At 40.9% G+C, this 22,885-nt stretch overlaps 1 protein-coding gene across 1 annotated transcript; it reads right to left on the reverse strand.

The window, feature by feature from the left end:
* Positions 1 to 615: 615 nt before the first annotated feature.
* EPHX4 (epoxide hydrolase 4) lies at positions 616 to 17,493 on the reverse strand (the record flags this gene model as incomplete). Its single annotated transcript, XM_082484523.1, has 7 exons — positions 616 to 1,537; positions 5,938 to 6,086; positions 7,028 to 7,131; positions 8,584 to 8,712; positions 10,756 to 10,913; positions 14,411 to 14,496; positions 17,251 to 17,493. The coding sequence occupies 7 exons, from the start codon at positions 17,491 to 17,493 to the stop codon at positions 1,303 to 1,305; spliced, it is 1,104 nt and encodes a 367-aa protein (XP_082340649.1). The 3' UTR covers positions 616 to 1,302.
* Positions 17,494 to 22,885: the final 5,392 nt, after the last annotated feature.

Below are 22,885 nucleotides of genomic sequence, written 5' to 3' on the forward strand. Positions count from 1 at the left end.
ACGTCCAGTGAGATGTCAGCAGGGGCTGCGTCAAGGACCTGCGCAAGAGACTACAGCTCGAAAGAGACAACACACATGACAGCATGGGACTTGTTGGCACCCCCAGTAATTGTCAGCTGTCTTCTACTTTTGGTGCGGACAGTTGGTTCAGGCCCACCTGGCTTTGATGCCTCCTCTGATGGGTCCGTGTTGATCCGTGCCTGTTCCCAGGGCACCATGCTTGCTCTGCGGGTGGAGAGGGAGCCTTTGGAAATGGTGTAGGCAGGTGACTCACATCGTCTGGGGACTTGCGTTTTGTGTTGCTTTTTTCTTTGTAGTTAGCACCCACTTTTCTTCTCCCCTGCCATCACACGCAAGTTAATTCTACCCTCTGTTTCCATAATCACTGTCTCTCTTCCTCCTATAAACACAGGAACTTGGCAGTGGTTCTTGGAGGCAAGAACAGTTGCTAACATAGGAAGGATAATGCCAACAATGAGGCATTATTTCCAAGAAACTACAACAATCATAGCATGAGGAAGGCTGCACAGTGGACAGACACTTCAGCTATTCAAACCCAATTCTTAACTTCAGTCAGAAACCTCCCCCTAGGAAGTCAGATAAAGGGAGTAGCGTAAGTTGCATTTTATTAGACAGAGGTGGATTTGATACATGTTATATCTTAATTTTCCATTCTTCTTGTTCAGACATGTTGAGTGTACAGGTTTCCCATTTTTTAGTCAAGAAAGAAAAACACATTGCACAAAGCAGCTGCATTGAACAATACAACAAGAACATTATTCACTTCAAGACTAGAAATGTGCCCAGAAATTTTTCAATCATTCAGTATGCTAAAATATAGATAATAAAAAGAGTTAGTTACTGTATAATGGTAAAATACATTAAAAAAATTCAGGTGAATCTAGAATGGAAATTCATGACCTCCTTCAGTATGGCACCGCTCTATTGTTTCATTATAAATTTGTAAAAGGCACCACACGTTAAAACCGTAAAGCAAGGGAGAAAACAAAACCAAGCAACTTTCCATGATTTTCTTTCTGTACAAATACATATATATCTTAAGGCAGGTGTTTTTATGTGCAAAATACAAGTATACAGGTAAAACCAATGTTGGTATCATATATTCTCATACTCACTTCTTCTTTTAGCAGTAACATTAGTGTCCAAATGTACAGTACACTGAAAACACTTTTCTCTAACAGAGCTCAAAATAGAAGGCAGGCTGGAAATATGGCCCTGATAACAATTATTTTTTAAATCTGAAGAGCTTTTATGTAGACCCCTTAAAACATGTACAAACAGTCATTCTCTTTTCCTTGTTGTTTCCTCCTTTAGAAAGGTCCATATCAACTTGTTCACTATGTCAGGTTGATCCTGCTGGAGCCAATGACTGGCTTCAGACAAAATAGTTAATCTGAAATGGTTTTTAACATAAATGCGTGTAATTTCTGCCATCTCAACTTCCATAAACGCATCTCTCTCTCCCCATAACAGCAGGGTTGGCATGACGACTTCATGGTGCTGCAGAGGCAGGCAGCTTTAAAAAGAAAACACACTTAAGTTAGGTCTTTTTACAAAAATCACCACGACAGATTTCAGTCAACGTTGCTTTTGCAATCAACGCAGTGAATCTCATTGCAAGCTTTCTACAAGACCAAGAAAACACTCCTGTGACTCAAAGTCCTTTAACTGTTTTTAAGGATGGTAAAATTGTTAGAAGATACTTTTCCTATAACATGTCTGTAATCAGCAGTTGATTGCAACAGAGGTCTCATTTTTGGAATGCGAATGATGCTTCAGCATGGTGCACAGCTCAGGAGCCCCATGATTTCTGTAAAAGGGAATGTAGAACAACACGGCCAGAGCTTTGTAGGTCAGTGGCTTTCCCTTGGTTTATGAATGCTATGGCAAATTTCTGAACCTGCGCTATTTACTGCAAGTAGGTTTTAATGAAAGATGATGCTCTGAATCACATTTAGACTACAGTGTGCAAGGCATCTAGCTACCCGAGTAGCCAAACTGCTTTACCAAAAAAAAATGGTTGCCTAGGAAACAGCAGGCTGCCGTTTTTGGACACTATGGAAGATACCAGCTAGAGTGTTTCAGACCTACTCAAAATTAAATATCACATAGTACAGCTAAAAAAAAAAAGTAGAAAAAGATATTCTATAGAACATTGACATCTGAAATGCTGAATTGAAGTCAGTTACATTCACTCGTCTATGAAATTCATGCTAACATTCAAAGTGCATCAGAGTTCCCTTTACAAAGGGCTACAGTATGCTTTTGAAGACCTTGGACTTACATAACTACATCTGTATGCAGTGAAAGAAAACTGTTCCTTAAAAATTTGCTTTTCATGGAGTCATAATCTCTTTAAAACTGCAAAATCACAACCCAGAGCTTTGGTGGACTAGGAAGCTTTTGAAGATAAATACATTATAAGACATTTTATTGATACTTTGAAGAAAAGCCTTTAGAAAGTAAAATGTTAGTAAAAATTATACCACCACAATGACATATTTAAACTTTCCGCAAAAAGATATTATTTTTTCTCAATACAATTATTTAAATTGAATATTTTATAAACACTTCCTCACATTAAAGGTACATATTAGGAAAGATACAGGTAGCTAGAAATGAAAGACTATTTCAACATAAACCATATTGACCCACCAGAATTTAATCCAGCATATCTATTGCAGACATGCTGAAAAATTTATCTAATTTATGCTCAAATTGCTTAATCTTAGCCACATATTGTAACAGACTAGCTGTGACAATTCAAAACAGATTTCATCTGATCAGATACAAATCTTTATTATACTAATGCTCAAACTTGATTCTTTTAAACCAGTAATGTATAAAGATTTTCTGAACAAACTTTTATGACAAACTTAAGTGCTAGGAGTTAGTTAAGAAACTATGCTCTGTAAAAAGGGAAAGACAAAAAAGATAGCATGCATTAGTTTAAGACAAAGAAATGGAGACTTTGAAGACATTCCTTCTCTCTACTTATACGTAATGTCAAGACATTATTAAAAGGTCACTTTAAATAATAATTTAATTTCATCTTGATTGATGAATTAGGAAAATTCTTAAAATGGCTTTTGTAGGATCGGATTTAAAATCTCATTTTTCAAACAAACTGACTTAACCCGCTGAACCATAATTTATTCATAGTATCAGTTTTAAAAATTGATAATCTGATGATCTGATTCACTGCATTTAGACTAATCTCTTTACATTTTAAATCCAGTGTCTTGGATCTCTTCACTATTTATATGTGTATTTTTTCACTGCTGCAGGTTTTGCTATTATTCTTTTGCGGCTAAGTGCCATACAAGATTTGTAGCCTCGCTTAGGAAAACTCTACTGGGCTTTGTATGGACACTGCATAGATAAACAACCTGTCATTTTTCATTGCCTATGAGCTACACTATATTTCTTTTCAGTCTGGAATATGGCACATTGCACCGTGCCTGAAGTTTCTAGAAATCTCCTCTAACAAGGATAAACACTCAGATTTCACATTTAGAAAGGGAAGTTCCACTTGTGATGTTTAAGTTTTTGAAAAGCAGACTCAAACGTTCATACAGCACTGTCAGCTGACCAGCAGTATTTCTATAAAGAAATACTGAAGTACTTCTTAACTGCCGTAAGAGAAGTAATCCCATTTTCTAAAAAATGGCATACCAGAAGTAATTCAAGCTTCAACTGCTTACCTATCTCTCTTAACCAAGCATGATACAAAAAGCTTCATGATTTTTATTCCAAAAATGTTTGTATCTTAAGTATGGCGAAAGGAATGACTGCTGTGCTATTTATACACGGATGTGTTGGTGATGGATGGAAGTAGGTGATTTCAATCGTATCTTTGGAAATAACTTTCCAGAAAAATTAAGCTCTGAAGAATGAAACTCCAGGTGGATATTAATGAGTTGGAAGCCTTTAACTCGTAGGTCACCAGTGCCAGCCCACCGGGAGTCACGGTGAATACAAGTCATTACCATCAAAGTGCCGCTCAATGCCTTATATGAGAGGAAGCGAAAATTTCAATAGTTTTAATATTTAATGATTCACATCCCATAAGGTGTGACCATCAGAATTGGTGGCAAGAACTGAATGAGCTGAGGACCAATTTTTTCCTTTCAGTCCAAAGCCTGCTGCACTGTGGCTGATCGCACTTAGATTAATATTCTCTGAATTTAGTACAGGTACACTTTCATTAGAAAAATAAAGCAAACAATGCATGAACATACACACACACACACACACAGAGGAATTAATAGCTGTGAAGATACTTTCTGATTAATAACTGATACTGGGCATTTTTTGAGCCTGAAAAGGCCTGAAACAATAGTTTAAACACGCACAACTCTTACATTCCTCTCATCTGAATCCCATAGCAATTCAGCAATCACACATATTTCACTGTTATTGTCAGAGAAGCATCTGGTTAATGTGCACACTCACTGATGCGAGGTGCAAATGTAACGAACGAGGCTCAGGGCGCTCATGCCTCTCCAGCTCCTCATTAGCCCTACCCTGGGGGCTCCCGCAGTGCAGTTGCAGGGTCAGGGAGCCGCTGTGCAGCCGCGCAGCTCCCAGTTGCCCTTGGACATCCCAGCTGATGTCATCACCACTCTCTGCATACTTTAAATAAGTATACTGTTACCAGCACAGCCATCTCATTTATTCCCCATTGGTGTCTGTACCTGGTATTCTCTTGTTTAGAAGAAAATATACCAGCTCTCTACTTTCTCATTTTATCTCTTAGCATGTACAAGACGGCACCTAGCGCAGATCCCCGTTTTCCTCACAGTATTTCCCCGCTGACTGCTCTCCTGACAATGACAGCATGGAAGACACAGAAAGGTGGCACTAAATTTGGACCAGGGAAAATGAAAAGTTAATCCACTTCAAAAATTGACTGTCTGAGTTTAGGGAAGGAAAAGAGCTGTAATTTTTAAAGAATATTGGGAAGCTGGTCTTGTGTTAGAGATGCATGCAGGAGATTGGGCACTGCTAAAGACCAGAGGCAGTAAAGGAAAAAAGAGTTCCATCCCACTCTTCTTGGTATAGTTCTTCAAGTTACGGCTGCAAGTCCTAAGTAGAGTAAATGAGAGTTAAAGACCTTCTGGCTCTGTTATGTTTTTAGTAGATAAAAAAGGGGCGTCAGTCTCCAAGGCCAAGCCAACTCCTTCCAGGAAAGTTAAAACCGTTAGAAAACTGCTGGAGAAAATAAAATAAATATTAAGTTTGCAAAAGTATTTCCTATTATGACACTCTCTCAGTTTTAGTCTATGTGTGTTTCCGGCTATACGTGCTTACTGCTGTCAGGGAGTCTGATGAAACCAATGCAGGAACAAAAAAAAACCAAGTAAGGGTTAGTTTTAGGCTTAGTTACAAAAAAAAAAAAAACACTACCCCACTTTTTTTTTTTAAACCAAACCAGCCCAAACACAATAAAATAAAGTCAGACATGGTTTTTGTAGTTACAAGTGAGGGTAACTTACTTGGATGCCATAATATCTAATACTATTATCTAATAATAAGCTCTATAAAGAGGTTATTATTAGATAATATGAACTCTAATGCAAACAATTAATTGATGTTAATTTTGTAAGTATTATTTAGAGATGGATTTTTGTGATTGCCATGGGTTCTGTGAATGAGGAAAGGTCTTTGCTTTATTAGATTTTGAAACAAAGATTTTTCCTTATCTGCACTCTGTTTGTGTCACTGTTTTGTGTGGATATCTCGTACAATTCACTTTGCCTCACACTGCTTGACACTGAATGCATTTGTTACCTGTTGAGACTTAAGAAACATTTGTGTTTTTTCCTTCGACTTTAGCGGCAGAAGGTGCAATAACACTTTTGGCCTCCAGGAGTCTCTAGAATATTTTACCTTCTTTCAGAATGTTCTACTCACCTGAAAATACTTCTGTAATGGTTAATGGGTCCAGTTAATGCTCCAGGTTGTGAAAAGACATAGAGATAAGCTTCAATATCCTCTGCTGTTAATCTGCAGCCTTTCCTCCCAATTCCAGTGGCCTGGCTGGTAAATAAACTTTTCAGAACCTACAAAAGAATAAAAAGCCACCACATAAGATAGCTAGAAAACGTGATTTCTCTCCTTCAACAGGACACACCTTTCTAAAAGCTAATTGTACATTGTTTGGAGTATAATGAACGGTTTAAATGCTTTTTTTAGACAGTTATGTGTAAAGCACACAGTAAACTTATTTCTGGTGTAACTTCAGAATAATCAAGTATAGGCAAATACCAGTATTACCAAGTTACTCAGTTCTGCACCCTGACCTGCCACCTGTGAAAGCAAAGGCAAGTTCAGGCACATACTTTTCTTTGGGGTGGACCCCAGCAGCTGAGAGGGCGGGAGGGAGAATGATTCAGTACCTCCCCAGCTTGCTGTGCCCTGTGCGCGTGCAGCGCTGGGCGCTCGGCGCTGGGCTGTGTGCACGTAGGAGGATGCATGCCTGCAGCTGGCTTTTCCCCTTTCTATATGCTTGTACTTATTTTTCAAGGTTATACAAGGTGTTGGCCTTGTTGATTCCTTAGGCAGAATTAATCACCTGGCTGAATTTGATGCCCAGCCTCCCAGGCTGCCTGCCCTGTGGCAGGCTCCGAGGCATAAGAGGCTGTCTCACAGCACACAGGAGCCTCAGATAAGTCAGCAGGAGTTCCCCAGGCACCAAACGTGTCCCACTGGCACAGGCACAAGTAAAACCAGCAGACTGTCTAGGTGGAGTAATGCACTATAGTGCTGGAGGTTAAAAGTATGTACCGGAACGCCTCTCAGAAATGTAAAAGCACGAGTTAATCTCACAGACTCTATGTACTTACATCCTACTTTATAAAAATATATAAAGCTTAAGAAGAAAAATCAGAAAGCTCTGTATTTTTTCCAGTAATTATAACTACATCAGAAGGGATCAATGTAGGTGGCAATTCTTCCATCACTCACAGTTAAACATATAAACAAGAGCACTCATTTTGCTCACCTTGAAATCATTTACTGTAAACATGAATTCAGGAAACCATGGCATTTGGAAAAAGAAGTAGTAACCAGATTTAATCAATTGTGATGGATGTCGTAGAATGTATTCTGAAACATAAATGCCCATGAATTAAAAATGAAAACTGATGACTCAAACAAAATTACTGTTAATATTACTATTTTTTAAACTTAAAGGAATGTTTTAAAAATATTACATTAGAGCATGCTATGTGACAAAAGATGATTATTGTTTCAGGAGTAGGTATATGATGTGGCCATTAAAACATACTTTTATATGTGTTAATAGAAACAGTCAGCAAACCAGAAGCCTGCCAAAGATTAGGTGAGGACAGTGACATTGGAGAGTTTAATCGCATGACAGGTTTTCACTTAGCGATCTATTTGTGTAGCTAGTCCGAAACATTTTTTTCAGCTACGGAATAAGAGGCATTAATACAAGTCTTTAAGTATTTCTCTCATCAAAGACGTGATGCACAGAAATCTGTAGATGATAAACCACTTACATTCTAAAGACAGCATCAATCCTGTTCACAAATGTACAAAATTTTTTCTAACAGTTCTCTTCTTGGCAATTTGAAGAATCACAATCAAGATTACATAGTGTCACTTTTTAAAGACACTGGAGCATATATAGCAAAAAAAAAAAAAGATATAGCCAAATTTGCATCGTCTTGTTTTGTTTTTTTTTTAATTGTAATTTTGTGTCTCCAACGAGTTGCATGAGCCAACACTGACACTCAAATATCTAACTTCCTCGAAGCAACCACAGCACGTATGCAGGTACTAGGAAGTCTAGAACCTGTCCTTTACAGATGTGATTTCAGGAAAGTAAAATTGCACTCCCAACATAGGAGATAATCTCTGAAATACTAATTCTGACAGTGTATAAAAACACTGAATGCAGATCTAATCCCTATGAAATGTTTTGTAATTCTGGGTAGTAGACAAGCCTGCACACAACAAATTTTGCTAGTGCGCCTAAATCCTTGTTTCAGCTCACTACTAGTACATTCCTGAGCCTCCAGTAAGCAGCCTGGAAAGGCTGTCTTTTTCCAATTAATACTGTACAAGATCATAAATTGTTGCCTGTCACATAAATCCGGATTAAATTCTAATGTCTGATTCGCATTTATACGAAGGCTGTTTATGCAGATTTAATAATACAGTCAGGCCTTAACCTAGGTGAAATGCAATATATACACCTGTTCAGGGAATTTTATCCTGCCGAAGTGGTATAAAACAGATTAATGCATATGAAAACTATGTCTGTGGACCTTCAAGGATTAAGAAAAACATCAGTAAATTTGGTTGCAAGCACTCCCACTTCGTACTATAAATTATTTCCATAAGTCAAATACTTGATACCTTACTGCTTCGTAAAATACAGTCCAGATTGTGAGAGGCACTAAGTACCAGCAACTTATCTACTGAACATCTAAAGGGGCAAGTAGTTGGCTCTTCTTTAGCAACCTCAAAGCAAACGCAATCTTAATGAAAATGCAGATACTCTGGATTAACAAAGACTACTATAAAACTCACCTGTAAACACAGAAGGATGAGGAAAATTAACAACAATCAGCTTAGTCACCATTTCAGGGTAACATATAGCCACTAACCAAGCGATCATTCCTCCCCAGTCATGGCCAATCAACACACACTTGTTGTATCCTACCACATAAACACAGATTTGTGCTTTTATTTCAGTGGAATTTGTATCCATACAAATTATCACATACAATAAAATCATTAATGGGCAAAATAGGTTGTCCAGCACATTTATTAATCTAATTATCTAATACCACACTGCTTCCATTACTAATGGCCAGAAAAAAATAGTGCATTATTGCAGTTTAAAAATTAACAAGTAATTAAAATTATTTAACTGGACTTGCATTACACTTTAACTACACTACTTCAGTATCAAACTAAAGTCAGTCTGTATCCAAATGGCCACCCTGTTCACATCTTGGCCAACGCAGGGTCAGATACACAATTCAACTTGCAGTCATTATAATGCATGTACATTTGTCACGTTTAGGGAATCTGGAGTTTGAAACTGCAGACAGAAAGACTGAGCAATCTCCTGAGCCCCTCCTGAGCAAAACTAATCCTTATGAATTTCTCTGAATATGGGAGGTTATCTAAGCACTGAACATCATCATTATGCAAAAAGTGGGCGTTATGCTTAATAGCCATATATATATACACACATAAATACACACATTTATATACTTAGTAGGCCTGTAGCTTTTCTCCATATGCTGTTTTGATAGCAAATTTAAAGTTCTCAGCATTCACTTACTTATTCTTCCATAGATAAAAACGATAATCTAGCAGCAATAAAAGGGGGGGGAAAAATCCTGACTGTGTTTTTGAAAGCCTAACCATTCCGCCTTTAATCACTGCTGGAATACATACTATATTGTCAGATACCATCACCCTCCTCGTTGAGGATTGTCATACATTACAAATGAAATGTATAAAAGCCAAATTGTTTAGAATTCTGACACAAATTTGAACACAGTTGTCAAAGCACCTTATAACCCCTCTTGCATAGAAATCTTTTGAGGCACTTTTGATATAATCAAGTTCTCCAAAAGAATTTAACTTGGGATTAGAATAAACAAAGATAACAAGCCTCAGAAATACTTTTTAAAAAAAAAATTAAATCCCTATGAAATTGAGTTATGATGAGAGCACTTCTCAAGCATAACCATGGCATTACCATGGAGATTAACACAACCAGCAAAGGCTGGAAAACGTAAACACAGTGTGGGGACTGCCTGCCCAATCTTTTGATAATATTCAAACATCACAAGCAAAGCAAATCCTAAATTCAGACCTTAGAACTGCAATCCCTGCTTTATTATTTCTTCATGTGATGTGCAGTAAGTTGTTTCACTATCCATAGAGTATCCAGGGAATTAAAATGATTCCGAGAATGACGGTCTAATCCCTTGTCATTCTGTTTGGATGGAAGGGAAATACCCTTCATTACGTGTTACAATTTATCGCCAGAACAGCACGCTTCAAACTGAACTGGAAGGGCAAATTTTGCAGACTCACTTCAGCTCTAGACCGTTACACCATGCATTTGCCACAGGGAGCAATGTGTCCCTCGTTCTCCCTTCTGTTCTTCTCACTGTTGTATAAGACTGAGTGATTCAGCTCTCGAGAACGGACTACTGTGCAGGAGTAGTATTTAGGGATTGTTTTTTAATACAGCAGATGTACTGTCATCATCTTTATAAAGCCCACAATATTTATTCTAACTTGTTTGTGCAAGAAAAATGTCACCTGATTTAAATTCTTTACTCTGCAAGTGCAATTAGACTCTAATTCAGAGCATTATCCACTAAATGCACTGGCTAGGAGTAAGCAAAGACCTTCTTAGGGAAAAAGACCATAGGTCTGTACTGCTGGATTTCACAGCACATAGGGAAGATTTTTGTTTAAACTCATGATGGAAAATCATCTTTACATATTGTTTATACTAGCATACACATCATAATTAGAAAACAAAGCTTTTTCATTGATAATAGTCCATAAAATATGAGTATCCTTAGATTTATATGTATACATATCTGTAATGTGTATATATTAAAGAGAATGCAGTTAAAAAAAAAACAAACAACGCTAGATCTTTATGGGTTTTTTCCCCAGAAAATCAAGTCATCTATGAGCTGAGTAGTTTGTCTTCTAGTAACGCACCTAGAGATTCCAAAATATCCTTTATATCTGTTATCAGGCAATCTAACTTGTAATTTTCTTTGTGAGAAGGAGCATCTGTTTCTCCATAACCTCTTAAATCCAGAGCCACCACTCGATATTCACTTTTAAATTCCCGCAACTGATGGCGCCAAGAATACCTAACAAAGGGGAAAAAAAAGTTGGAGTTATCAGGTCAAGCAGTACAATACCAAAATGCACTCAATGCTTTTGATCCCAAATAGTTGAGGGTAAATTAGCATGGCTTTGTTCGCAATGAGATTCTTTTTTTCTTTCTGTGGTACGTTCATGGTCCTTTGTGGCTACAGTAGTTTTGTGGTCCCTTCCTGAATTCCCCAGTAAGCAAGTGCAGCTGCCAGAAAGGGGGCATGGCCAGAGCCTGCGTGTTTCAACAGTTCTTGGAGTCTGGCATGGTCCCTTTGCTGCAAAAGAAGCAGGCATAAGCCAGAGCACACAGAGGACTATTCTGTTTTATCCTTGGAGTCGTAGTACCACCAAAAAAGTAAGGTTTGAAAAGCTTTCTCTTCTCTCTGGCTTGCTCACACACACATTTTGATGCAGTAGGGAAAAATGCCTCAAGGCATGTTTTAGGTTTTTCTTTTTCTTTTCAGAAAAGGAATGTCAGATAATTAACACACTAAATAAACCAAAGAAAGAAATACAATGAATAGCAAATGAACCTGGTGAAGTTTATATGATTTATATTATGTACACTTTCATCTGTATCTCTATATTAGAATTGCTCCAGTACAATCTCTCAATGTGTTGGTACTACACAGAGTATTTCATTGCTCGTATTTCTACGGAAAAGAGAGATAACATTACACACATTAAAAGACATACAAAATTAAGAATTCAGGCAAAGGCCTGGGCTCTTCCTCATTCTGTAGTAGCATGTAGTGACTAGATGTGTGTTATGAAGCAAAAGTAACAAGAAAATGGTGGGTCTCATCCTGCAAGACCTACCTGCCCTTCAAGTGTTATTCAAACCAAATAAATTTCAGAATAGCCAGTACCAAGACAGACATGACCTTATCTTACACTGTAATAGAAAGTTATGTAAAAAACATGATCCATCTAGGCATATATAATAGTGGCTGCATCCCTCTGTGCTAGGATCTAGTTTTTACTTCTGCTCTTATTTCAACAATGTCAGCCAAATGATGTATATATAACATACGGATCATCAGCGAATGTAACAGTGATGCACAGAATTCTACCTTAATTCAAACAGTGTCTATATCATTGGCTCTTCCACTTTAGCTTTGCCTGTTAGGGAATTTGAACTTAATTACTTAATATTACAGTAAAGATTGTTAATTATAGAAATTTGTATTCTTATAAACAGAACAGAAAAAAAGACAGAAAAAACAGAAAGTAAAAACTTTTTCATTTCAGTACCATATAATGCAAACACAAGATTTAGCTGAGATCTCCAGGAATGAAAATTTTAAAGTCATTACACAACGACTTGGTAGCTGAATTTGCCATGGTAACTGTTGTAGCTATCCTATATACTTCAGTAAGAAGAAACAACAAAGCCCATAAATAAATAAGTAAACTATTTTCATTTTTAGAAAATGTCTACTAGCTATCCTCATCTTCTGTTTTCATGACAGTCCATCGAGCACCAAGAATCTGACCTACCAAAAAGATAGGTTCTATATTCAAATAAATCCTTTTACCGTGTATGAAATGTAACTATTGGACAACTGTTTTGCAAGCAGAATTTGGAAATGGTGGTGAACACTTTCATTTTCATAAGGTTGAATAATGGAAACTATTTTGTCACTTTCTGATCACATTATTTCTGAAAGGCAGCTTGTACAAAATTTAGCAGCTCACACAGAACTCATAGATACCCAGCTGACTCAACACATGCCTGATTTCAAATATTTTATTATTGTCTTTCAACAACATTGACAGTAATTTTCAAGTTCTCATGCATCTAAAACACTCAATGGCTCTGGTGTATTATATTCTTAAGTGATCTTTCATCTTTGGACAGTCTCACTCACTAAGGTCAGTATTGTCTGGTTATAGTTGTCCTACTTATACCTTGAGACATTTGAAGGCAGAGGATTTGTTGCAATTAAGAATTGTAACTGTGTATCATACCCATTTTGGCGGGTTTGGGGTTTTTTTCTAGCCAAACGATACAAATTTGATGCTGCTTTAAATATCTCTTAAATTGTGATTATTTTATCTTGTGCTCTCAGAACAATATTCTTGCATAAAAAAATCCTTACTGATTGAATTAACAAACCAACATCAGTATTGGTAGCATGACTATTTTATAGACTATTGGCATGTCTTTTTTTAAAAACAGTTATATAAACTATGCTACTGGTGGTCCCAGTGACCTATATAACAGTTTCTCATTCATTCCTTTTGAATGGTCAGATAATACAATATATTAACTGCTACTCACCATTCTAAACTGTAAGAATAGCTTTCTTCTTTTTGAAAATAATATACCAGATCTCAGTAGAACATGTATATGACATGCTAAATTTTCCATTACTATTCCCACTGTAGGGGAAATGAGCTGTAGTCTCAGCTGTCGTATTGTGTTAGATTATGCATTATGCAAGGTGTGCATACTGTTTGCATAGAATATGCATCCCCCCATCTAACTGTCTTTTTAATCAAAGCCTACAGTTTTAAGCCTTTTAGATAGCAATTTATTTTTAGAACAATCTGCTTCCTTGAAAATTTATCTTAAAATAAATATGACTTTCTACCACCATCTTCCAGGCCGTTAGTATCTATAGGAAATTGCTAAGCAAAGAGAACTGACCTCTCTTTTACCTGGGTCAATTTATCATGGTATGACCTGAGTCCAGCTTGAGAGATCACAGTTCCAACAGTGGAGCCCTAGCTCCATATCTGAGTTCAGAAAGGAAAAGGATCGTTTAACTGGCTGAATTACTGGCATCGCCACCTCCACTATTCCCTTATTGGTTTTTTGGTGCAAGTTCTGTAAGCCATGCTTCACTAGTTAAACCTGGCAATGACAGCCTGAACAATTTGCTTAAATCATTAGACACATGACTGCTTTTCACTGTTACAAACAAACATTTAGGATTCGGTTTGATTCATCATTCATCTTATGATGAACTAATAATAGAACCTTTCTCCCTGAGTAGCATTCTGAAATTAGGCTGTACAATAGCCTATAGAACTCATAGTTCTTCTTCCCCTCCCCCAGTTAAAAATTCATGCATAGTATTTTTAACGCAGCAATCCATATTACACTTAACATATAATGGCTTCTCATTTTAACACCCTCTGCTATAATTCATAAGTTTAGCCATATTAGTACAACTGTTACCCAAACAGGAGATTCATTAAATATGAGCAGTTCCTCCCCAAAGTTTGAAAAGAAGTGTACACACTAGGGGAAAATGGATTGACAATGCAAAAAAGAGGGCTGGTTTGCATAAGCCTGCAGGAATTTTTTGTGGATGCTGCAGTTTAAAAATGTTTCAATAGTTTGTTCCCTACTAAAATTTCATGCCATTAGTTAGTACTCTTAGATAAATGCATCACACTGGGGATACTTAAGCTGAGAAGATCACTCTCAGGTATCTTACGCAGCCTCTTTTATACAAGAAAGGTGCATAGGGAGTTTTACCAGAATTCTGGAAAGCCATGAAGCAGCAGCATGAGTGGTTTACCCCTTTCTCCGGCAGCCACATAGTGGAATCTTAATCCTGAATCCTAAAAGGAGAGAAAAAGAAGTGTGTTTTTGTTGCTGCATAGAACTGTTATACTGGGGTTTGAGAATGAATATGGTTTCAGACAATATTCAAAGAAACGATATCTTGCCCCTGGGAAAAAATATCAAATTGTCAGGTTTTGAAGCTGAAGTCTTCTGTGATTCTGAGATCGGATACCTGCGACACCCCGGCAACGTTGAGTATCCGTTGAGTATCCCACCCCAGCTGCCACAGCTTCTTCTGGGGACGACCATCTTTAATACATGTCAGGTTACGTTGACTATGTGCCAGTTCAGCCAAGAGCATGCTAACCTTTCTGAAAGAGCACCGCCTGGCATGGTGACGAGGAAACGCAGATTACTGTTGAAGCTAGCACCTTGCTTTCATGCAGACACCAGTCGTGCTTTACGGAAAGGCTTTAAAACACAGTATACTTTAAATGCACTTTCAATCTTTCAGTTAGTTTGTAAGATTATGCAACTATTTAAAAGCATCACATTGCAATTTGGCACAACAAAGGACTGCACGGATCCTTAAGAACCAAAAGCAATCAAAATTAAGTAACTAGAAAGCAAGTGGGTTTTGTCGTTTTTACTGTTCAAGGTTTCCGACTCACTTCAGAAAAGAAAGCCTTAATGTTATAGTCTTCTTTCTGCCCTATCTATAGTCGCTATTTCTGATGCACCTTTTAAGAAAATGGGTCTTATGAGAATTACCAGCAGGCAAGTTACTTATTGTTAGCAGTGCAGAGGCTGAACACTGAAATACCATTGAAATGAATGGATGTACACAAGTTTACACTAACTCAAGGTCAAATCCAGCAGAACTTAAGCTGAAATTATGACCTAGAGTGTTTGCTGAATTCTGGCACAGAAGTGGATACAGAAGTTGGGAGTTAGCTTACAAAATACAACATGCTGTTTAGAAGTCATGTGAAAGAAACTGCAGGAAGAAGGGTTGTAGAGCTCCTGAACAAATGTCAGAGCCTGCCCTGTCTCTCCTACTTTAAAGAGGGAAGAAAAGACCTTTGCTGTACATCAAGACTTATATTGTGCCAAGGATCATAAATGCATAGAAGAAGTTTTGCTTGCCAGAGATGCTTCAAATTCTCTGAGCTATTTAGCACTGCTAAGTTGCTAACCAGCTATAAAACCGTAACTTACATCTTGATTCTTGAAAGGGCTGTGAAAAGGGAACACCTGGGTTTTTTATACTCTCTATGGATATAATAGGGACCTTTTGCTCAGTTCTGCCCAAAATTACACTGGTATTTCTCCTCTGCCAATGAAGTTACAGTCCCTAGAGATAAAAGTATCTATATGTTTCCAGTTACTTAAATGATCTCTTCCTAGTAAACCGTAGGGCCATTACATCATCTTCACCATTCTCAATATCACTCTACCTTTAGTCCTTTCATATTTAAAAAAGTAGTAGCTTCTCAGTTTCCTTCCACAGTTTTTCTTCTCAGCTTCTTTCAGTTAGTGTCCTCTAGGGATTTACTTTCAATGTTTTTATTTTAATCTATTGCTTTTAATGACATTCCCTTTACTCATAGAAATTCAGTCACCACTTGTACAGCATCAGTTTAACTGTCACATGCCCCAAACTAAGCCCATCCTCTACCCTTTCAGTCGCTCCTTTCTGTCCCCTTTTTTCTGCCCCCTCAAACAGACATAGGATGTTGCCATCTTTTCTGAAACATACTTTTTTCTTTGTTTTCTTGAAATCTGTACAGATCTGTAGGATACATGCATTTGGAAAGTAACACATAAGCCTGCTGTTGCCCAATGGCAAGAGCGTTTCATATTTCCCAAAATGAGTGTCAGGCTGTCGTACTGACAGCAATTCTGTTTTCCTCCAAATGCTCTTTTTTTGCTTTCACCCCCCTTACTTCCCCAGCAACCCATTCATTTACTGCTTGGTGCTATAAGAAAAAAGAACATGGCATATGAGTAAAAAAGCATGCACGTGCCTCCTAATGATAGGAAAATCCCCCCCAAGCAAACCGTGTGAAACTGGGAGGCTCAATAATTTATATCGGTCCTGCTTGGCGCAAAGTCATCTGCACAGATCCCTCGGAACTGAGATCTTTATGCTCATTTTATTAAAAATAACACCTGTCAAAATTTGCAGCGGGTTCTTTGCTCACCTGTAACTAGAAAAGAAGCCAAGCCAGTGCAGCTTCGTTTAGAGCATTTAGTGGAGGAGCAAATCACAGGTGGGCAGCTGAGACAAGTATAAAAATTCACTGGTGGCTTCCGCCGTCCAAACCTTAGAGGCAGGACTTGTCTTTTCACTCTACGTTTTCCCCCTGCGACCCTGATGCACCCACCGAGCTGCCGGGCGCAACCGGCCGGCCCGTAAACACCGGGGAGGGCACGGCAGAGGAGGAGGAGGGCGCGGGGGCGGCGGGGCACGTACCCGCAGGCGGGCTGGGAGAGACCCCGGGGCCGGCGAGCGCCTCTCCCGCCCACCGAGCCCCGCACCCCGCACGGACGGGCACCGCTCCCCCCCCACATCCCCCCGCCCCGGCAACCGGGCCGGGCCCGGCCTGCGGCCCCTCCTGGCGGACCCCAGCGAGGCCGGCCGGGCAGCGGCACTGCTTCCCGGGGACCGGGCGCCTGTATGGCAGCGGAGGGCGGTGGGTCGGGCGGGCAGCGGTGCCGTTGCACGGCAGGGACGGGCGCGGGGACGCGTGTGGGCACGGCGGGGCCCGCTCCCCAACCCCCCCCCTCCCCCTCCCCGTCGCCCTCACCTTGATCCGGACGTAGCAGTGGGTGCCCAGGGAGGGGTCGTTGAGGCAGGCGGGGGGGTTCTCCCGCACCACCCAGCGGAAGGTCTCGCCCGGCCGCCGGCCGATGCTCCAGAGCAGCCGCAGCCCGGCGATGCAGGCGCACACCCCGCAATAGCTGTACACCAGCGCCCAGAAGAGCAGAGCCCGGGCGGCCACCATCACCCGGCGGGCGGGCGGCGGGCACGCAGCGCCGGGTCTCGCCATCGGGCCCCGCCGCCGCCGCCGCCGCCGCCGCCGCCGTCGTCGTCCCCGCCGGCCGGGAGGGGCTGGGAGCGCCGCCGCCGCCAGGAGCCGCCCGAGCGGAGGCACCGGCAGCGGCGGCGGCGGCGGCGGCGCGCCCGCCCCGCGGCCCCCCGCGGCCCTCGCCCCGCGCCGCCGCCGGGCACAGCGCCGCGCCGCCCGCCCGCCCCGGTACCGGCCCCGCTAGGCCCCGGGCAGCGCTTGGGGCCACCAACTCGGCCACGGAGGGCTCCCCCCCTCCCCCGCCAAATATTTCGTGGTGAAAAAAGGAGAAAGCGTCCCTAGAGCTGTTAGCCGCGCGCGCTCTGACGGAACTGCCAAATACAGCGAAACTCACCCGAAATGTCATTGCGAGAAGCGCGGCTCGGGGTAGGGGGGACAGCCTCCCCGGCGGGGGTCCCCGCGGGCCGTCGCTTTGCCTACTCTGATCACGCAGTGACCTTATTTGCGTGTGAAAGGGAGCGTATTGGTATGTGGCTGTGCCGTTGCGATTTAGTATTCTTCAAGACCGTTCATTTTCTCACTGCTGCTTCACTGTTACCCATTTAAAGGTGATTTTGTAAAGGTATCACTCCTGTAGTTATTACATGCTATTCCTGTGAATATTTCTTAAAAAGAAACAAATTTTGAGCTCCAGCACCGAAACTCACAATTTTTTTAAACTTAACTTATTCTAATAGAGAAATTCACTAGTAGAGGAGGTTGGATCATCATTGCTAACTCTGTTTCAACAGAGTTAATTTAGTACTGAGATCTCAGCTGCCCAAGGTTGGCATTAGAAGCTGAACAATCTGATGCCTGTCCATCAGCTCTAAAATGCCACGTGCACAAGGCGAGGAGCCACAGTCACGGGTGAGGCCACAGATGCTGGGATAAGGAAAAAGGCTCCAGTCAGCACCTATCTTGTATCAACCTACTGATATGCAGGGCAAAGGGTAATTTAGAATCAGAACGGTTCACGTAATCCAAAACTGTAAGAAAAAGCATAACTATATTACGCAATTGATTTTGCATGTTATAAAGATGCAGGTTGTGAAAAATTACAGTTTATTAGTTCTAGGAGATAACGAAATGTGGGCATAGTAGTTGCTGAGTACAAGAAAAGCAGAATTGAGTTTGCATGTCAAATCCTGACAAGTCCTGCTCCAACTCACTGCACAGCCAGCTCACCTTTACTCCTTGATCTAAACCCTTTGCTTCTCAGACTAGAGGGTACAGGCAGGTTCGAGACTTGGAGAGGCCACAGGAGAGTCACAGCTAATGACGTAGGCCTGTGTGCAACTGCCTGCACTTTGGATTTTGCCAAATTTTACTTGAATTTGACCAAGACCAGAATTTCTTCTTGGTCCAGGTGAGTTTGGAGGATTAGGACTTAACTTCCAAGTATTTTTTTTTTTTGCTCTGTACAGCAGTGGAAGTAGAAGCTGGTACAAAGGCATCATACATCTGTTCACCCTAAGATATGTAATTTAATGAGCTATTTAAAAAATAAAACCCAACAAATTGGATAAGCATGTGTACAGATGGAATATATATAATTTTTCACTATGCATGGAACATGGCTTGTAGACAATTTTTGTCTGTAACATACCAAATGCTTTCTCCTACTTGTTCTAAATTCAGACTTACAAATATAGACACTGATGTTGAATCCTAGTCCTGTTGAAGGCATCAACAGAATCAATGCTAGTTTCAACTAATTCCAAATTTCTCTTTTTTCTTTTTAAATCAAATAAAAAAGCAGCAGAAAGAAATGTTGTAAAGCATTGCCCATTACTGCCTTTTCATGCATTTTAAAGTAAATAAGACACAAAACCATTACCTGAATTTATTTTTTACTAATAAAGATAACATCTTCAAGTAGCTGTAAAAAGCTGCGTAACTTCCTCTTCCCAGTAACACAAATATCAGCAACCCACATCAGCTGACAACGCTGAATCATGCTGTTCACCATCCCTGCTCTTTGTCTCAATGTGAGCCCTGAGCCCTACAAACTTAAGGTCAGGAATTTTATCAGGCTGCTGGGGAAAAAGGTGCTGGGCTGTTTAAGACTCCTTCCTTCTCTTGGGCAAGAAGAGAAGAAACAACATAAGAAGCTGATGATTCAGTTAAGACACTAACCTCTGCAGACTCTGGTAGGATCATATGAATCATGCCTACCAAGCCTGAGCCTTCCGTTCATGCTCAGATTACTCATACTGCCAACCCTAAGATTGGCATATAGCTATTTTTTTATGCATCAGACTTTGTGGTAATAACCCTTTTTGTAGGGAAGAAGCCTTTGCAGCTTCTCAATATCCGACTAGCCGTGGCAGGATTTTCCCTGAAGTGCACCTCAGTAAACCAGTGACCCAGTTAGGTAAGTTAGAAAGTTTGGCAGGAGCAAAGCAGCCAATGTTGTTGTTTACACAGTAGTCATCACATTCCTTAATCAAACAGTAATCAGAATGAATTCGTAGAAAACATGCCCTAAGAAAAATTGGAAAACCAAGGTTGGAAATCCTGAAGTTCACCACAAGCTTCCACTTACGTCTAAAGAAAGGCTGATGGAAGCCCAGCGACAGATATCTCAGGGAGGCTGGGGAGAACATAGTGCGTTCATGATGTGCCTGAACAGTGTTGATGGATTTGTGTGGCATGATATAAGATGGAGAGGGGATAATAATTCCTCCTGGAAACTCTGCTGAGGCACGTAGAAAACAAGGAGGTGATTGGTGACAGCCAGCATGGCTTCACCAAGGGCAAGTCAGCAAGTCATGCCTGACAAATTTGATGGCCTTCTACAAAGGGCTACAGTGGCAGTGGACAAGGGAGGACCAACTGCTGTCATCTACTTGGATTTGTGCAAAGCGTTTGACACTGTCCCACACGATATCCTCACCTCTAAATTGAAGAGACGTGGATTCAACAAATGGACCACTCGGTGGATAAAGAACTGGCTGGACGGTCGCACTCAAAGAGTTGCAGTCAATGACTCAATGTCCAAGTGGAGAGCAGTGACAAGTGGCGCTCCTCAGGGGTCAGTACTGGGGCCTGTACTGTTCAACATTTTTGTCAGCGACATGGACAGTGGGGTGGAGTGCACCCTCAGCAAGTTTGCCGATGATACCAAGCTCTTTGGTGAGGTAGACACGCTGGAGGGGAGGGATGCCATCCAGTGGGACCTGGACAGGTGGGCTCAAGACAACCTCATGCAGTTCAACAAGGCCAAGTGCAAGGTCCTACATCTGGGTCGAGGCAATCCAAAGCACAAATACAGGCTCGGCGGGGAATGGCTGGAGAGCAGCCCTGAGGAGAAGGACCTGGGGGTGCTGGTTGACGAGAAGCTCAACATGAGCCAGCAGTGTTTGATCACAGCCCAGAAGGCCAACCGTATCCTGGGCTGCATCAAAAGAAGTGTGGCCAGCAGGTCAAAGGAGGTGATTCTGCCCCTCTACTCCACTCTTGTGAGACCCCACCTGGAGTACTGCATCCAGCTCTGGAATCCCCAACATAAAAAGGACATGGACCTGCTGGAGCGTGTCCAGAGGAGAGCCATGAGGATGATCCGAGGGTTGGAGCACCTCTCCTATGAGCAGAGGCTGAAAGAGTTGGGGCTGTTCAGCCTGGAGAAGAGAAGGCTCTGGGGAGATCTTATTGCGGCCTTCCAGTACCTAAAGGGGGCCTACAAGAGAGCTGGGGAAAGACTTTTTACTAGGGCATGTAGTGATAGGACGAGGGGGAATGGCTTTAAACTAGAAGAGGGCAGGTTCAGATGAAACATTAGGAAGAAGTTTTTCACTGTGAGGGTGGTAAGGCACTGGAACAGGTTGCCCAGAGAGGTTGTTGAGGCCCCATTGCCGGAGGTGTTCAAGGCCAGGCTGGACGTGGCCTTGGGCAACCTGGTCTAGTGAGAGGTGTCCCTGCCTATGGCAGGGGGGTTGGAACTCAATGATCTTCAAGGTCCTTTCCAACCTGAACCATTCTATGATTCTATGACAGGTTAGACACAGCATTCACAAAATGATAGTGGCCATCTAAAATATAAGCAGTATCAAAGGTGGAACAATGATGTGTCATATTATAAGCAAGTTATTTAGCCAAGCTATGCCATATTTCTTGTACAAGCTGCAGAGCTATTTTTTTCATAAGAAGTGAGCCTATTTTTAGTTTATACATCACGAACTACTTAGGTAGTTTTATGGCAAACTTCTAAATTATACAAACCTTTTGCTTGTGGAGTTTAGCTATGTCATCTTCAGATATTAGATATGGATCCAGTATCAGAGCTGGGAAGAAGATAGTGCTGCGGACCTGGCAGTTCTGAGTGGCTTTTGCATGATGAAATTGCAGCATGCCCTTCAGCACACCCTGGCTTAGTATTTCTGGGCATCTCCACCTCTGCTGCCTTAGCTGTCCTGTTTGCCAAGGAAGCAGTAGAATTCTTCTTTTATTGAGGAATGCTGTCTTTCTACTCCAGGACCACACTGTCTACATGTGTGGCAAACCTGTTTGTACAAGGCAAATACCTTCCACGCATTTCCCAACATTTTGCAGAAGAATGCTTAGAATCTTCTATGTATCTCATACGAATAAGAAAAATTGAGAACCCCAATAATTTTTTTTTTGTCTTCCTTATATTTTGATTTTCTCATTTTCTGCTCTAAATTGTTCTAATGGGTGCCAAGCCAAACCATCCCCAGGGCAGATTGTCTTATGAGCTTTAACAATGTGCTTTGCCCTTTATGATGCGCCATCTGCCTGCTAATCTTTTGTCAGTTCAACTAATCCTGTTTCTCCGAGAAACAAAAGAGGACAACTTTGCACATCACTGACTCTGCCTCTGGCCTGACCAAGTTATAGTTGACAGTAAAAGATTTAACGTTTTCCATTTATTAGTGACAGAGGAACTTTTTAAAGCTTTTAACTATCTTACCCTTCATTTACATGGAGATACAATCTACTACTGTAGACAGAAGCACAAAAGTGACACATTAGCGCAGCTGTTTTCAGAAACGATCAAGGTAACTTAATGGCCTAACAGATCTTAGTACGCATTTTAACAGTTAGGTAAGTAGCAATATTTAGTCTGTTTAAGCAGCTTTTTGTTTTCAGGCCGTGTCTCCACCAGTGGTCTTCCTGCTTGCTGGAGTGCAGTGGCAGCTTTGGGCAAACAATCATTTTAGGCTTGCTCCTCACTCATGTTTAGAGGCCATCTCCCTTTCCTCTGAACTCAGCCTTCTGTCTGGAGGCAGGAACTCATTATCCTCTTTAACCAGCTTGTAGGTTGCAAATAAAGGGTTTATCAGATTAGCATTAGCAGCACCAACATCGTGACTTTAAGTCATAATGACAATATAGAGTCATGGAAGATGGA

This window comes from Vanellus vanellus (assembly GCF_965231255.1).
Source record: "Vanellus vanellus genome assembly, chromosome: 5".
In the NCBI taxonomy this organism is placed as follows: Eukaryota; Metazoa; Chordata; class Aves; order Charadriiformes; family Charadriidae; genus Vanellus; species Vanellus vanellus.